This window comes from Rhinatrema bivittatum, chromosome 15, assembly GCF_901001135.1.
Source record: "Rhinatrema bivittatum chromosome 15, aRhiBiv1.1, whole genome shotgun sequence".
Taxonomy (NCBI): Eukaryota; Metazoa; Chordata; class Amphibia; order Gymnophiona; family Rhinatrematidae; genus Rhinatrema; species Rhinatrema bivittatum.
The window spans coordinates 32,139,487-32,157,172 of record NC_042629.1 but is presented as its reverse complement, the minus strand read 5'-3'; the positions used below and the strand labels follow the sequence as shown (position 1 = coordinate 32,157,172).

Below are 17,686 nucleotides of genomic sequence, written 5' to 3'. Positions count from 1 at the left end.
TATTTGATTCAACTGGAAACAATGCTCAACAATAGTACCTGTACTGCAAAAACATAGAAAAACACCAGTTTTTGGTACCCCTTAATAGCTGGAAAATAAATACCTAATCTACAATTTATAAACACCTAAAATCAGAAGCCCCAACTATACTAGACATTGCCTGCAGATGTTTAAAAATGGCACAGAACTAAAAATTCCTCAAACAGCCCGAAACTGCACCCCCAGAGAAAAACGTACCCCTTTCCAGTGGGTTAATTTGGCAGTTGCCAATGAAAACTGCTGGGCACACAATTAAAATCTGGTTTTTTTTTTTAATTTTATTTATTTATTTAGAGATTTTTTTTTTATATACCGCGGCACGTTAAGAAACATCACCTCGGTTTACAATGAACAATAAATCAGCAACAGGCTTTACAATCAAATGAAATTAAGAGGAAACATTATAAATAGCAATCAGAACAAAAACAAGTAAACCAATGATAATCATATTTTACAGTTGAGGCATGCCTAATAAGAGAAGGAAGATCAGTGACAGATAAAATAAAAAATTTAGCAACGAGCAAATTTTTTTTGGTTTTTTTTTTTAAACTTGAAGAGAAAGACAAAAATTAGAGAGGCTGGGGGGCAGAGGGAAAGAGAAGGGGAGCGAGGGGGACAATTTGTCTTCATATAGGCTCCTTCAAAAGGTATAAAAAAGATACATCACCCTTTACTGAACCCCCTCTGAGGCTGCGAGTCTCTTGGAAGGCGGTCTCACTGAACTAATAAAAAAAAAATAAAAAAAAGCCACAGAGCAATAAAAGAAAAGCTTCTAAATATTCTGTCAGGAAGAGAATAAACCCGAACCTGGGAGACAAGTAATCTGCAGCACCAAAACAGTGCATCCTGCCCTCTGCTGGAGACAGAGAATACTTCCTTTTGCTGGAACTGCACCATGGTAACAACCAGTGATGATGTCACAGAGAAAGGTGTGTCCTCCGTCTCCATTGGCTAGCAGGGGGCATAAACCCACACATCTGGACAGGTATAGCAAGATGATAAGGAAAAGACCATTCGGCCTATTTTGTCTGCCCATCCACAACCGCTGTTCAGCTCCACAATCCCTATCACTCCCTCAGGGATCCCCCTGTGTTTGTCCCATGCTTTCTTGAATTCAATGACTGCCCTTGTCTCTATCCCCTCCACTGGGAGGTTGTTCCATGCATCTACCACTCTGTATGTAAAGAAATATTTCCTTAGCTTTACTCCTGAATCTACCCCTTTCCCCTTCATCCCATGACCCCGCTTTTGTGAAGCAGGAGTACAAACTGTGATGAGTATTTGGAGAGACGGTTGTCACTTTAGGACAATCCTGCAGATAATACCCAGCGACTGTGAGCAAGCGCACGATGCCTTTGACCATCCTCGTATGTGCCTTTCATACAGATTCTCAGCTCAAATGGGCTTCAAGGAAAACCGAAGCCGTACTGATGCCGTCTTCACACAGACAACTAGTGGAAAGGAGCATCAGATACAACTCTGAAGGGGGCCTCTGCAGATCAGAAGGCCAGGCAGACCGGCTGATGCCAGCACACTCCTGGGCAGAGCATGGCATCACGTCAGAGCTTCTACGAGGATGACAGCGGCAACGCGAGCATTAATGCAGACATTTTGTAGCTTTCTCTTCTGACATCAGATCTGCGCCAATATCATCCCTACATTTCAGATTATCTGTGAAAAGCAAACCCCTGAGAGGATGACACCATTAATGAAATGTGTTTTTCAGAAGATCTAGCGCCGGGGGAGTTGAAAAGAAACAACAACTTCAACTGAACAAATTAAATCTGGGAGGTCAATTTTCAAAAGGTTTTATCTGGTTAAGCTAACTTCATACCAAAAAGGCAGGAAACGAGGGAAATCAGACAAAGCAAAAGCTTTAATTAAGAGTCTATAGTTTGTCTAATCATTTAACCCTCCCTCCCCCTCCCCCCACCCAAAAAAAAACATTTTCCACATTTATTTGGGTAAATGCCTCTTTACGTGCATAAAACAGGCTTTTGGAAATTGCCTGGCACGTGTACCTTTTGCCCCGGGGGCAAGAGAATGTCGGGAGGTTTTCAGATCTCTGCTCCTACTTTCCCCTCTAGGCCCTAACCCACAGGCACAGCAAGGGCAAAGTCTGAGGGGAGCTTCCCTTTGAAAAAACTGCCCCCGTGATGCAAAGACTAACACAGGAGTCTTGAAAAAAAAACAGAACTAATGGCAACAGGAAGAGCCAAAAGTAAGGATAACCAGCACACAAGCGAAATGAATGAATGTAATGGTCTTAAAATCACACTACAAGAAGATGGGAAGTTGGATAAGATGAGTACAAGCAAATCAAAGCATTCTGACAGTACTTTTGCTCCTGTAACCCCAACCCTGGTATGCGCGTCCTGCACGGGTGGGGCCATAAACTTATTTGTAAGTTCTTTGGGGCAGGAACCCTGAGAGAGCGGCTCTTTTCTTTGCCCCTTTTGCCCGGATGTGGATCCTTAGGCAGGGGTGGCTAACGTCTTTCCTGGTTATCCCTGGGAGAGGGACCACTTCTCTTCCTCTGCGCTGCGTGCGCCCAAGTAAGGACGCTGGGCGTGCTGGGTTAGTGTCCAAACTTAAACTTACTGAATAAGATAGCCGCAGGCGGCACAATAAATATGGCTCCAGCACCACAGTCTTTTCTCTTCTCACCGCTACCTGTGCAGGAATCTTTCACAGGGCAAAGGATCCTGGTACCCGGCTGGGTTAGGTGAGGTTGAGATCCTGATGACCAAAACTCCTGACCTTGCACAGAGAGTAAACTCTCTCTCTCCCTCTGGGGGCAGAAGACTCCAGATTGGGGTCCCTCTTGCATCTTTACAGTTCTTGTGCTCACGGTTAGCAGGTTTTTTCACTTCTTTAGATTTATCTCAGCCTCTTCATCTCCTTTGGATCTCTTAGGGGAGGGATCCCTGGAAGCAGATTTCTTACCCTGCTCCAATGCAGGAATGAAGGGGCAGCCCAAGGTCTCCCCCCTGAATGGTTTAACTCAAGGTCCCTGTTTCCTTAACTGAATATAACACCAGAGTTACACCTCAGGGGCAGGTCCTTCCCTTACCCTGGGCGACCCAGACACAGGGATCTCCGTGCCCTGAAGCCAAGAAAGGCCCAGGTGTCCAGTGAGGCTCCTACCATGAAAACAACCCGGAGGGGTATCCACACAAGCTAGGGAGTAAACTGGCAGGACCACCCTACCGACCCCTGGTCAGAAATCCCAGGCTGGGTTAGCCTGTTCCCTCTGACTGGGCCTTAAAACACAACAAAAGATAAATGCCTACCGCCTCCAAACTCTCCAAATATTATACACGACTGCCTCCAAACTCTCAGGAGAGCGCCATTATAAAGCCTCCTAGTGGGATGGCCATTCCCAGGCCCCTCAAAGGGAGGGACTGAATTTGAATGGGTCCTCCCCGCATCCACCTCCCTAGTGCTTCCCAGGGTTTACTGGTAACCAAAGAATGGCTCTTGGTTACACTTCAATAGAAACATTTGTGTGTGCAAAAGACAATGTCATTAAGGTGAATTTTATACCAGCATTGAGTTATCAGTGTCAAACATGGACTTTAACATCAGCAAATGAATGGAAATTAACCACATAAATGAGATGCCTGAGAATGGCATTAGGAGTGACCTGAAGGAAAAAGATCTGGCATGAAGAAATCCAGCACAGAATAGGCTTGCAATCGATCCTACAGTATATATCAGACAGCAATAAATTATTGTCGTTTGGCCCACCTATAAGAATGCCCTGGAATAAGTTGTCCTTGCATGCAGTGACAGAAGAGCAGGGAAGTCAGAGGAAGAACCTCGCAGAAGATGGGTAGATGGCATCAGGACATTAAATCAACATCAAGAGATTATAATTGTTCTCTACACCTCTCCTTGATTAGGGAGAAGAGAAAGGGAGAGGAAGCCGAAGAGACAGATATTCCCATCGCACCGATTTTACACATTTCTCCACATCTGCAAACACTTTCACAAATGAGTTTTCTCGGGTTTTGAGCTTGCAACCTTTGGCCTGTTAGGCGGTGATGCTACCACTGAGTTAATGAGTTAGGCCCTACCACCGCCGTGTGTGAGGCAATTTGTAATTCTCTTCTGAACACCGATGCTGCCAGGGGTGCTGGGAGGGAAAGTCAGAGGAGGAAGGAATCATTTAAAAATGACATTTCAGATTGCTACAGGGAACGCATTACTACATGCCTTGCTTACATTTGACATACTGCTTCATGCGGAGAAGACACTGTGCTCCTTTGCGGTCTCTCATAGCGAGATAAGTCACTTTATAAAGATGAGGCCTTGGTTGGCACTGCCTGCATGGTTCATGTGGGCCTTTGAGGTCACGCTCATGTGCAGAATTAACCGGCTGAAAACGCCCATGTACACTCATCTCTTCCTTTGTCCTCCCAGCTCATTACACAGTCAGACAATGCACCAGTCACCAACCAAGGAAATGCAGAATTTAGAGCCGAACAAGCCATTTTACTGGCCGGTGACTTTACATTGTCTTTATTAAACAATAGGTGTAGAGAGACACTTCAAAGCATCTCGGGAGACCATGGCAGAAGGGTGAACAAAGTGATCTCTTTATAGCTTCAGCACAGACTCATGGACACGGTACTCATTCCTACTTTCCAAACTGTTATCCTAAAACAAGACTGTCAGCCTAACAGTACGTCATCATGAGATTCTGATTTAGCCCTCGCTTTCTAAGTCCCATCCCAATGGACACGGCAGGACAATAGGGGCTAGAACAGTACCAGGATGGCAGTTAGAAAACCAGGACTGGACTAACTCTGATGACAAGGCACTAGGGGGTCAGCAACATTGGCTCAAGACATACCAGTGGTGCAATCTAGATCAGCAGCAGGATAGGAAGAAAGAGGGGTGTTTTGAGTTCTTACTTTTAACCGTGAGGTACATGGATTTGCTGACATCCGCTCCCACATCATTGCTGACCTTGCAGAGGTAATAGCCGCTGTCCTCCTCCAGGACGTGCTTAATCAACAGGGAGCCATTGGCGAGCACCTGGATCCGGCCATTCAAGGCGATGGGCTGGAACTGTGGCACCCCAGCACCTGCAACAGAACCCACAAATCTGGTCAGAAGAACAGCTGGGAACAAAGAATGAGCATGGAAACAAAGAAGTGTCAAGCTGGGTCGGACTACTGGCCCGCTGAGCCCAGGAGTGGCCACACAGGGTTACTTAGTAGTACCCAGCAAATCCCAACAGGGAGATCCATCTCCTATTGCTAACTCCCAAAAGCAAGACTTCACCAAGCATTTAAAATGAAAACGTACGCACAGATGTTTGCGTTGAAAATCCTTGCGTAATTGGCTGAGTACACGCATACATTATCTCACACAAAGTTACACCCATTCCAAGCAAGGCGTAGGTTATGCGAGCTAACTTACTTTAAAAAGGGTGTTCATAAGTCAATGCCACCCCCCAGAATACCTCTCCTCAGTGTGTGTAAAAATACATGTGAAACTGGGTTATATACATACTTTTTACGTGCACCGGGCTCGGGTCAATTTTAACATCATTTGCATGCATAAAACCAGATTTTACATGTAGAAATGGCCTTTTTCAAAACTGCCTGCCTGATAGGTGGCTAATTTGGGGAGGTGTCGGAAAAAAAATGGTAACAGAATTTGAAAAAGCTTGGGATTAGCACAGATGATCTCTGGTTGCAAAGCAGTCAAGGGAGAGAGAGATCAGCTGAGTTCTATGGCATCTCGCATCAGAAGTGAAGTGGGACAGACTTGATGTGCTTAATGGTCTTTTATCTGCAGTCATATTCTTTCATAGAAGTAGGAGCAGACTGAGAAATCCAACTCATCCTCTGCTCCTTCAAGAACCGGTGATAAAGACAAAACAAAAGGTAGATAGAGGAGGTGCAGCCTAGCACTGCTGCCAGCCGTGAAGTGACAGTGTGGTGTCAGCAGATTGCAACTCTCCAGAGACCAACAATTAAGTGCCGGCACTTTGGTGGTGCCCACACGCTAGCTAGCAGGTCAAGAGGGCCCTGGGAGGCCTGATACTGAGCACTAGCTTTAGTAACTGTCTACATTAACAACGTTGAGTGGTAAGACAAGGAGCAACCGAGTATTGGATAAAGCATTCAATCTTGTGTGGTCATCTATCCAGGATGATAGAGAACCAATGAGGAAGCAACCCAAAACTGACTTGGATAAGGAGTGACATTCTACAAGCAGTCAAGCTTTGATGACTAGCCGTTGGGATATATCTTTGGAGTCTGGATGTAAATAACTGGGCAAAATGGATGGGCCAATTGGTGTTTTTCTGCCATCATCCACTATGTTACGATGTTATTATGATGTTCATTTATACACAGATATACCGATTTACAGTAAAACAGAAATGTATTTTGTGAGAAGCCTTTCATATGATTATATTTCAACACATTCCAACATCATTAAAAGCTTGATTCCCAAAGCTTTCCCATGTAAGGGAAAAGACCTTGATGAATCAGACTTTAAATATTCAATATATGCAGAGCAAAATACCCTCAAGTATATCAATACAGACAAACAGAGCAACTCAATAGACTGTCACCTCTAGGCAAGGTTTAAACTGCAAAAGGATAAAAGTGGAATAAACGCCCCTAGGGAGGAGTATATATTATATTATTGAACAGGATGCATCTTTAAAAGCTGCAGGGATTTGGTTGTTATATGGTATTATTCATGAGTTCTAGCAGTGTAATTTGGTTGGCCAGGAATAATATTGATGGCTGTTGTTTCAATAAGAAAGAGAAGCACAATCTGCCCCCATTCTCCTGAAATGGGGGTAGATTGTACCCTTCACAGTGGTACCAGCTGCTCTGTTCGGTTTCAGATTCCTCTGTATTTGACACTGGGAAGGTTTATGAACCTTTAAGACCCTGCTGGACCATTTGAGAGAGCCCTTATGTGCTGTGGGAACCCTAAATGTCTTGGTTTGAAGTTTCTGCAGTGTTTGGCGGTGCCAGCTCCCGCACCACCATATACGATTCCAGCCTAACCACGTAACTCCTAGGAAGGCTGGGCCTGGTTCTGCAGCCTCTAGAAGGATTATGGCAAGACAACCAATGAGTTCCTCTTCCTTCCTGGAGCCATTGCTGAAAGGCTGCATTTAACAACTACGAATAATAGTTTTTGCTGAGGAGACTCGGTGGGATTCAAATCCCTAAAGCTAGAAGGCCTAGGACTTCCTGTGATTTCAACAAGGCCATGGAGTAAATCCCTCAGCTCATGGAGGCAGGGACCTCAGCCCACACAGTTATAACTATCCTTGATTTACTGTCTGTGAGTCTGAAGATTGCATTGACACCCATAACTACGCCTTACTCTCAGAACCTCGATAGAACAGGCATTCACTGTGTCGTAGAGCCGTAGCCAAGCAACTTGGCACCTATGGCCACATGAAAACACACACCCTCAGCCTATACACAATACCATTATTATTGTTTGTAATTTATAGGCAGACAAGCGTGACCTCAGTCCCAAAAGTGTGATCCTTAGGTCTGTATGGATGTGATCCTTTACTTTTACCAGAACTGACACTTAACCTCTACCTTCTGTTGTAGGGGCTGAAAAAGGACCATGTGCCTTTAAGCCATGAATCGGTCATCCACAGAAAGACCCTCAATAAATATAGAAAAAGTAACCACAAATTAGAAATGGAAACATCCATTGCAAACAAAAAATTGAAATGGAAACCCGAAGTAGCCAGACTCTGCATGCAGTGCAACACCAGAAACTTAGAAGCAGAAACGCATTTCCCTCCTGCACCGTGCAAAATACAAATATATCATGAGAGACCTTCGCAAAGCTGACATATTCCATTCACTAAACTGAAAACAAAATCCTTTTAGATTTCATCTCTCCTCCTCCCCTCCAGTTCGTCATGTCCCCAACTTTACATTTCCTCAACTTTCCCCTCAATTGCCCCTTCTCAGCCCTCCATCTCCCCATTTCGACAGGCTGCTGTCTCATTTCTCCTTTAACAGCTGTCTCCATTCTTGCTCTCTGAAACCCCCCCTCTTCTCTCAAATTATCCTTCCCTTTCCCCTCACTCATCCTCCATCCACCTCTCTCAGCTTCCACCACCCCTCCCCTCCCTTTCTCATTCAACCTCCTCTCATTTTCCATCCTTCCTCGCTTCCTCTTCCTCACAACCTCCCTTTCCCATGGTGGACAGACAGGAGAGCAGAGTTGGTGGCCCTGTGCTTCTGATCTTTTCTCTCTCTGGCACAGATCAGATTTTGAACTACATGGGAGGTACAGGAGAAGAAAGTCAGACATGCCAGGCTAATTGGGCCATAGAGAAGGGAAGGCACAGCAGCTGATCTTTGGCCCCGTGGATCATCTTGGCCAGTAGCAAGTCCCGATGGCCATATCAGAAAGAGAGAGAGAGTCATCTCTTTTTGCAGCAGTATTGGGAGGGAGCGGTGGCACTCACGTGATGGTTGCACACTCCAAAATCCAGCCCGGATGGTGCCCTTCAGGCAGTAGCACCTATGGCCAAAGCCATATCCAATCTAGCATCACTGTGGCTCTGCTGCGATATCTCCTACGGATGAGACCTTGTTACTATTGCTTTCCTGTAAATAAACAGACTTTTGTTTGCAACCACAAATATTGCCTGCAGCCTTTGTTATTTAATGGGATCTGGTTCACCAGTAAGAGAGAGAGAAAGAGCCAGTGGGTTCCCAAAGTAAAATTCAACATCTGGTTTGAAAGAAGAGCTTTGCTATCCACCAAGGGGCTTGGTCAGTCCTATGCAATGAGTTAGTCACTTCCAGTCCACTACAACATCTGATTAACCATGACTATTAACTCTGAAACTGGTCAGGCCTAATAACCTTGAACAACCTGGTTACATCTGAATATCAACTTTAGGTTACTAATTCAAATTCAGATTAGGCAGATGTGATCCAAAGTCACTGCTATCTTAAAAGGTTCTTCAGTGGCCTACATGAGATCAGTTTATAGCCTCACACCAGTTCCATGTGGCCAAATGTCCACATCACTAAAACTGCCATCACTACTGATGGCACCTTGGTCAGAAAATTTAGCAGGAAAACCAAAGATTAAATAGACATGGAGACTGAATTGCTCTCTCTGCCTTGGAGGAGGTATCTCTGGAGTATGACCGAAGTACACTGGCAGAGTAGTGGTATGCATCGCTTGTCCTGCGACCGCCTATGCATAACACAGCACTAATCAGACTATGCTTGGGGTCACCTGCGTTTCAGTTGTTCTCGAGTCACACAAGGAAAGCATCGGAGATTGTTGGTCAAATGGTGCAGGCTTCAGATTTGTATTTTAAAAAGGTCAATTTGCTATGGTTAATTGGGATCAAGTGGGGCCAGTTCTAATGTCCTGGTATATAAAAGGAAAATATCACGGCATTAAGTAAAATGAATACAGAATTACCGGGTATGCTAATATTGCCTGACTCTCCACCTGTGCTGCAATGACTGGCCGAGTCACCCCCGGAGAAAAGCAATGAAAATAAACCAGCCTTTGTAGGCACAGGAAATTTGAGTAGTGTGGGCCTATATATCTATTTATTTATTTATTTTATTTAAAAAGCATTTATTGCCCACACCTCCAGGGCAAGTTCGGGACAGGGTACATCGAATCCTACACTACTACTCTGAATTTGGCCATAATTTAGTTATAAACTCAAAACATAATAACCCAGTACAGAAGGTAAACAATATGTATCAAAAAAAGAAACTACCAGAGACTCAATTATCAAGTGAGATATCTGAATTGGCATGATAAACTTTTCCAAAGAAAGTCACTATCGGTGCTCACCTGCTATGATAATTTTAATCTTAGGTCTCAAGATGACACATAACTTTTTTCTCTTTTTTTTTTTTTTAAGAATTGGAATTCTTTATGATGGTCTCTTAAGTTATCTGAATTCATAACTTAGTAATACATGGGATAGCGATAATCATAACACTATTTGGTGCTGAATTATTAAGTGATGCTGGGATATTGCATGCTCTGGACATGAGAGAAAAGGCTGAAGAAATCAGTGACGATGAGAACACTGGACTGAAATCTATCTGATACTGTAACTTTCCCTCCCCCAAAGCAGCCTGTCAGTTAGAGAACTGAATACTGAAAACTAGGGAAAGGTATCAAACTTATCTTACAGACAAAGATCAGTCGGTTCCTTAAACAAAAGTGGGCCTGGACATTTACCAGGATAAACCAGGCTCCCTGCTGTGCCATGAAAGTTTTCAAACAATGGCCTACAACTACTGGGCAGAGCTTTACTAAGGATCAAGTACTGGTGAACTCTGATGTATTCATCTTGATATGTCACAGCCAGCATGACGACCACCTCACCTGCAAGAAAATGCATACCTTATGAGCCAGTAAAACCTAGTTCCATCTCTGCACCTTCTCCATCTCAAGAACCAGAGAAAGCTGGTCTCACTACACAACATGTGACCTATATCCCTGCAGTCCTAAGAAGAACACAGAGGCCAGGAGATGCAGACTGCGCTTCAGACACATGCCCATAAAAGATTTATAGAGAAAATATTCACACAGAAGATCAATTCATACAGTAAGATACTCATATGCACAGAGCAACAACTGAACTCAGCAGAGAAACCAGAGATCAACAAATACATTCACAAGCACCAGAAGAAGAAAGAAGATTCAATAAAAGACTCCTGTCAACACTGAAGGATCCCTGCTATCAGTAAGTTCAGACTCAAAAAATTAGTATAAAAGAAAATATTCATCTTTGAAGCATATTTGCCTTAAATATTCCAAACGAAAAGTTTAAGTAATATTAAGTGTTCTTCTTACAAAACAAATTGTGATTGTTACAGTAAATTGATGATGGAACATTTAACCTTTAATAGTTTTTAAATAAAATCTTGATTTAAAGTAAACAAAGCCTATTCCTTTACATTTTAACCTTCTGCTGCTACCCGATGGTTGTATACATGTATTACATCTAATTTTAACTCGTTAGTGTCAGTACTCTAATATACAACATTGTGGTTAGATAATAACCTTTTTATATTTCATAAATACCTCTCTCTCATGCAATGATATTGCAATCCTACCTTGGAAATACAGTCTGATGGTTCCAGAAGTCTTGTTCTTTAACTTGGTAATAACTTTAAGCTAGATACCTGGAAGGAGGACTTTTATACCATCTGCGCTCCTACCAGTGTCTGTTGGAACATCCCCCTTTGAACAAGAATACCCCCCTCCTGGCCCATGCTGACTTCAGCATGGATCATGGTAAAGGACCTGGTGGGGCACCATACAGAGCAATTAACTCAGCTAGCAACATGAAAGGAGGACTGCTGCAATACAGTCTTGTGCGCCCCTTGACTTCATCTGCACTCCTACCAGCTTCTGCTGGAACAATCCCTGTTGGACAAGACATACCCTCCCGGCCCATGCTAACATCAGCATGGGCAATGGTAATGGATGCGGTGGTGTACTGTACAGAGCAATTGATATCTGAGCTAGCTATCTAAAAGAAGGAGGACTGTCACAACATCATTTGCGCTCTGACAAGCTTACCCTCCCAGCCTGTGCTGACATCAGTATGGGCGACGGTATAGGACGAGGTAGGATGCTATACAGAGCAACTATCTAAAATAGCTACCTAGAAGGAGGACTGCCACAATACCATCTTGCGTGCCCTTGACATATCTGTGTTCCTACTGGCTTCTCTTGGAACATTCCCTGCCGGACAAGAACATACCCTCCCAGCCAGGCAACGGTAAAGGATGCAGCAGAGCATCATTGGTTTACCCTGAACCCGATCTTGTTGGTTGATACCGAACTGTGTTCTGTGTTAAAAATGTAATAAAAGAAATGTAAACATAAAGCCCTTAATGAAAGTACAAAATTAAAAAAAAAGATAAAACCAGCATAAAACTAAAACATAAAACGTGAACAAAATGCGCTCAATGCCTGTATACTGAACAAATCTAAATGACTACGTAACCCTTGCTCTACTGCTTTATTTAAGGCAATTATTTATTTATTTATTTATCTATCAATTAGAGAGGACATTAGTCCTTTTACCACTGAGGTCCATATTCAAAAGCCATTTAAACGGATAACTCAAAATATCTCTCTCTAAATGGCAAGACGGGCATATTAAAAGACATATGTGCCTAAATTTTAGCCACATGACGAGTTATGTGGCTAAAATTTAGGCACATAAGTCGAGGATGTTCTGGAGGTGGGCAGGAGCAGAAATAGCCAAGCAGCTAACTCCAATATTCAGAGTCAGCCGCTTAACGTATGCAGCTAACTCTGATTGTGCCACTGACTTACAGTGTTAACTTTAAGATGGCCGAGTGTATTCAATGGTGCACTGCTGAATATACCCTGCTAGCTAGCCGGCTAGGTTTATCTGGCTAACTAGCTGAGCCTCTCAGCAGCTGAATATCGCCCCCAATATTTTTAACATGTCTCTGAGGGAATTTTGCCATCTTTTTTGAAGCCAGACTGTCCATCCGTTACTAATAAATCTAGGTTTTGACCCTCTGTTACCCACCTATTATTGCCCTATTTCTTCCCTACCTTTTCTATCAAAAGTAATTGAAGCCGCAGTATTATAACAATTGACCAATTTTATGATGGTCACTCTATTCTTGACCGTCATCAGCTCAACTTTCAGAAGTAGTTTAGCACAGAAACCCTGCTTCTTTCAAGTACTGACACAGTTCACTGTGGGTTGGATAATGGTACCAAATACATCCTGGTCTTGTTAGATATCACTGAGGCTTTTGATACTATCAATCATCAGTTTATGATTTCTCGATTAGCCGAGGCTGAGATAGGCGGCTCCGTATTGCACTGGTTTACCTCCTATCTCTCTAATCAAGTCCAACAAGTCAGGATTGCTAGTAACACTTCAACATGGTATCAGATGCCTACGGGCATTCCTCAAGGACCTGCTCTTTTAGCTTCCCCTATTTAATATCTACTTGCCCCATTGTGCAAGCTTTTAGAGACCTTAACTACAAATTATATGCAGTCGATATATAATTTTTTTTATACCTGTTACTTTATTCTGGTCTGCTTCTTTCAAATTCTTGATTATTTGTCTTTCTGCAGTAAAGCAATGGTTGTAGCATATCAGATTAGTCTTTAATATTAAAGAAACTGAATTTAGTAGATTTCCCTCCACAGATATTCCTACAGCTTTTGTTTTCAAAGATTGCCATCTTTCTTTCAAACACATGTTCGCAACCTAGGTGACCTTTCCATGCATTCACATTTGAAATTTGTTGATAAATCAGCTTTTATGAAATTGTGGCTAGTAAGAAGACTAAAGCCACTTCTTAATCCATTATGGATTATTGTAATTCTCTCTTTTTTGGCCTACTTGCCAAGTCTATAAGAGCTTTGTCTTACTGGTACTTCAGTTTGTAAACACATTTCTCCAATTCTCACTGATCTGCATTGGCTGCTGATTCAATGATGAGTAAAATTCAAAATTGCAATGCTAGATCATAAATTGGTCTATAATACTGCTGTTGTTTGGATTAAATCTATCTTATGTATTTACAGACTACTTAGGGCTCTTAGGTCATCTAATTATCAAGAAGACATAAGGGAAAAAGCACAGGATGGCTTCTATGGCCAAAGTCCCAAAGCAAAGAACATCAGGCAGCATTGTCTGAATTATCAAGAAGGTTCCTCACCCAGTAAAAATGTTACTATCAGTAATTTATTGGTTTGACAGTTTGTTTTGATTGATTACAAATATTACTACCCTTATCTTAAAGCTTGGTGGTAACTGCAAGAAGCGGCAGTTACTACCCTTGAGAGAAACATGGAGGTATCCGGCATGGAGCAGCAGATACTGCCATAAGAAGCTTGCTGGGCAGATTGGATAGGCCATCTGGTCCTTTTCTGCCATTATTACTTGAGAAAAGGTAAGTTGAAAGATCCTTCTCTTAAGTTTGCTCATTTAACAGAAATTCATAGCCAAGCCTTTTCAGTTGGTGGCCTGATAGCTTGGAACTCTCTTCCAGAAACACTTTGCCTATAATCTGATATGGCACAATTTTTAAAAAGTGCTTAAGACATGCCTTTTTTGAAAGGCATTTTGTCTAAGTGATGATTTTCCAGGATTTTTTGCACTGAGTTGTGTTGCTTCTGGACTTTCAGGTGGCTTGTATATTTTTGAGGGTATAGTTTACCTGTTGGTTTTTCTTGGTGATTGTGGATCATTTGTCAATTCCTATGTAACATCAATAGCTCTGCTCAATAACCCCTGATGTTTTTGCAGTACTCTCCCCAGGTTAGTTGGTATGAAACATCAATTAACTCTCATTTATCAGTGCTTTATTATTGTTTCTGCTGTTGTCTATTTGATTTTGTGTGTGTCAAATATTATGAATGTTTTAACTGTATCTCATCAATTTTTTGTAGATGGCGAGTAATAAATAAATAAATAAATAAATAGTCCCCTATTTTTGGCCTTGGGCCAATAAAGGTTTCTGACCCCTATTCTACCACTTCCTCCAACTTTATGATCTTGTTCTACCACCCTAGCCATGTGATAGATGTTCATGTTCTCCATGCTTCCTTGAAAAGCATCCAATGGCTTGTTTAAGGCAATTATGTTGGCGAAGTGGGAGAAGAAAGGGAAGACCCAAGCAACCATCATTCCATCATGTCCTACACAATACAGTTTGAAGGTGGAACTCTGCAGCTTCCAACCCAAAACAAGATTTTAACTGCCTTATTGATTTTTTTTAAGATGCCAAGTCCCAAATTCTGGTGCAAGCTTTAATTGTATCTAGAGTTTTTGGAGATATTTCCCCTGAGCAGTCTTGCTCTTTCCTTACTGAGGCCAAAAGCCCTAAACAGAATGCTCAGTTGGTAATTGATCGTTACCCCAGCTGGAACAATTTCGCCTGGCTGAATGTGAACATAGGTCTACGGTAGTAGAGACTGTCTACAAGAAAGCTTAGAAAATTTGCAGGGCTTAGCTCCCAAAAGCACTGAGCCTTCAACTCAGAACAGCAGAAAACCTTTGAAAACCAAGGTCATTGGAGTGGAAATCCTGCATCTGGGGAATCTCACTTTCCAACTGCTCCTAAATCAGATCACAAGTCACTCTTTTATTAATTTTGGATGTTTTGTGAAGGATCAGTAGCTCAGCGGAGCAGGTTCTGGCAGTGCCATTAGAGCGAGCTGAGTCTTGCCCTAGGGTAGAGCGACCAGAGACCTTCATGTCACCTAGGACAGGCTGAGTCATTCTGCTTTTACCCACACTGTAGTTCCTACTTTTCCAAGGGAAAACATAGTAACAATAGATGACAGCAGTGCTCAGGATATATCCCAGCTGTCAGTTGTACATCCATACATCCTTAGTGGAGTGGAGGAGAAACTTGGTGGTTTCTAGCGCAGCAGGCTGAGAACCAGGGAAGCCAGGATTCAAATCCCACTGACGTTCCTTGTGACCTTGGGCAAGTCATTTCACTTTTTATTGCCTCAGCTACAAGTTGGATTATAAGCCCTCTTGGGCAGGGAAATAACTCCAGTACCTGAATTGTAACTTGCCTTGAGCTTGGATTTGGAAGAGACAAGTAATTAAATACCAAACCCAAATGACTGCTGTGGGATATCACTCCTTATCCAAGACAGTTATTTGTCATCTTATTTCTTTATCTGCCAACCTCTTCGGCAGATGAGTATACAAGAGAGCCTCTTTTAGTTCATCTTTCCTTTCTCCCATGTCTAACCTCAAACCTTTGTAATAATCTAAATAGCCACCAATACTAGCATGGCTGTTCCAGTCCATCCAGCTTCCTAGGACCCCAGGGCCATTCCAGGTAGCACTCTGCTAACACCAGCCTGTCGCACCCATCCAGTCAGAACTAAATTCATCTAAATCACTGACCGGAGGAAAAGCACGATTAGCTCAGTAGATCCTAGGGGACAAGTTATTTGTAATCTTTAACCAGGGCAAACAATATTCTGCCGAAACATTTCCATGGCCTTTAGCTCCATCATCTGCCTTCATTATTGCAAGACCAAGAGCTCCCATTAAGCATTTGCAGCCCTACCCTCAGTTTACTAATCTGCTTACACAGTACTGAACAGTTGCTTGTGTAAGGAGAAAGGGTTTATTACTCCTCCCCTCAGGCAGACGATCAGAACACGTGTTTCTTCACTCCTGAAGGGTAAGTAAGTTCACAGCAGCACACTCCTCTCACCGCTTAAACATATGAGACCTCATACTACATGCTAACCGAACATACTTCTAGGATGTATGCCGTTTGGGATTTATGCATACTTTTTTCCAAAGTCCCAAGGAGGTGTGCATACAAGAGAAATAAGCTAATAGAAAACTCTCCTCGTGTTCCTATAGCACAGAATGAATGCTGTTACTAAATAATATAACAGGAGTTTTTTTACAGAATACAGTAAATTATGTTAGAAATTTGTTTCCAAATCACAGACTCTCAAAGAAGCAAAAAGATTTATCATTTCAAGAGTCGCATCAAAGCAGACATGTAACAAGCAGCTTCAAAATTATCTGTTTTCAGAGATGTAAATTTGATAAATGAGTCTATCATTACAAATACCTTTATGTTTTCACATATCAATGTCTGTGGCAAATGACTGCCTTTTACTTCATGCTGCAGTGAATGGCTTTCACTATCGAGGAGCTCCCGGTGGCGAGATTCCTCTTCCCCTAATAAAACCAGTTCTCTTTGTCGCACAGATGTGCAGTTCACCAGGTGTTTCTCATTTTTGCCACTGGAACTGGTCAGATTTCTGCTGGCGGCTCTGGCATGATACCGGAGGATTTCGCAATCCAAGGCAGGTTTTCATCACATCTGCCAAGAATTTCAGCGAGCCCCCACAGCAGGCCCAAGGGCTCACCAAAATCCTAGTCGCACACCTTTTCTGGCTAGCATCACACGTCTTTCTGTCTGAGAATAGCTAGCCAGTTTCTCTGCTTGTAAGAACATTCGCTTCTACTTTTCCATGGTTTCAACGAGCTGCTTCATATGGAAACGATTCCCAATTAGGTTTCTAAGGACCTGGTCACTCATAAATTGTTATATTAATGTAAATATAAATGTTATATTAAATTTTCTAATTTTCCAATCCATCTAGTCTATTTTGCAGATATCTTATTCATACTGATTCTTTTAAATCGCCTGTATATAACATGTCTATTACTACTGTTGTTTTTAATGTTATTTGTTATTAGTATTTATTCAATTTTCTCCAAGTTCATTTTCCTGTTCCATGTAAGACTCGCATGTTAAGTCACTCCAATGTTATATGTAAACCGAAATGATTAGCAACATTGTTGCTAGAATTTCGGTATATAAAAAATGTTAAATAAATAAATAAATAAATAAATTGAAGGGAAATCGCAGCAAAAAGAACGGCGTGCTTGGTCCACTGGCCGAGTCACCATAGTGAAGGCACAAGGCGTCGGATTCAAATCCCAGGGCTCTTCCCCATTGGTGGTGCAACATAATCTACAAACGGATGTGCACATATCTCTGTGGCATTCAGGCAAAGCTGCTCTTCAGCACTTGCCAGAGGCTGACTGGCGTAGAATTGGGTACAAATTTATGCAACA

The 17,686-nt window shown here is 42.4% G+C and overlaps 1 protein-coding gene across 4 annotated transcripts in view; it reads right to left on the bottom strand.

Moving 5' to 3' along the window:
- DSCAM (DS cell adhesion molecule) overlaps positions 1 to 17,686 on the bottom strand; it is a 569,269-nt gene that overhangs the window by 259,648 nt on the left and 291,935 nt on the right. For all 4 annotated transcript variants that reach the window (XM_029579019.1, XM_029579021.1, XM_029579022.1 and 1 more), the window contains one exon: positions 4,959 to 5,132. In XM_029579019.1, the coding sequence (XP_029434879.1) occupies positions 4,959 to 5,132 (174 nt within the window). The remainder of the gene's footprint in view (positions 1 to 4,958; positions 5,133 to 17,686) is intronic.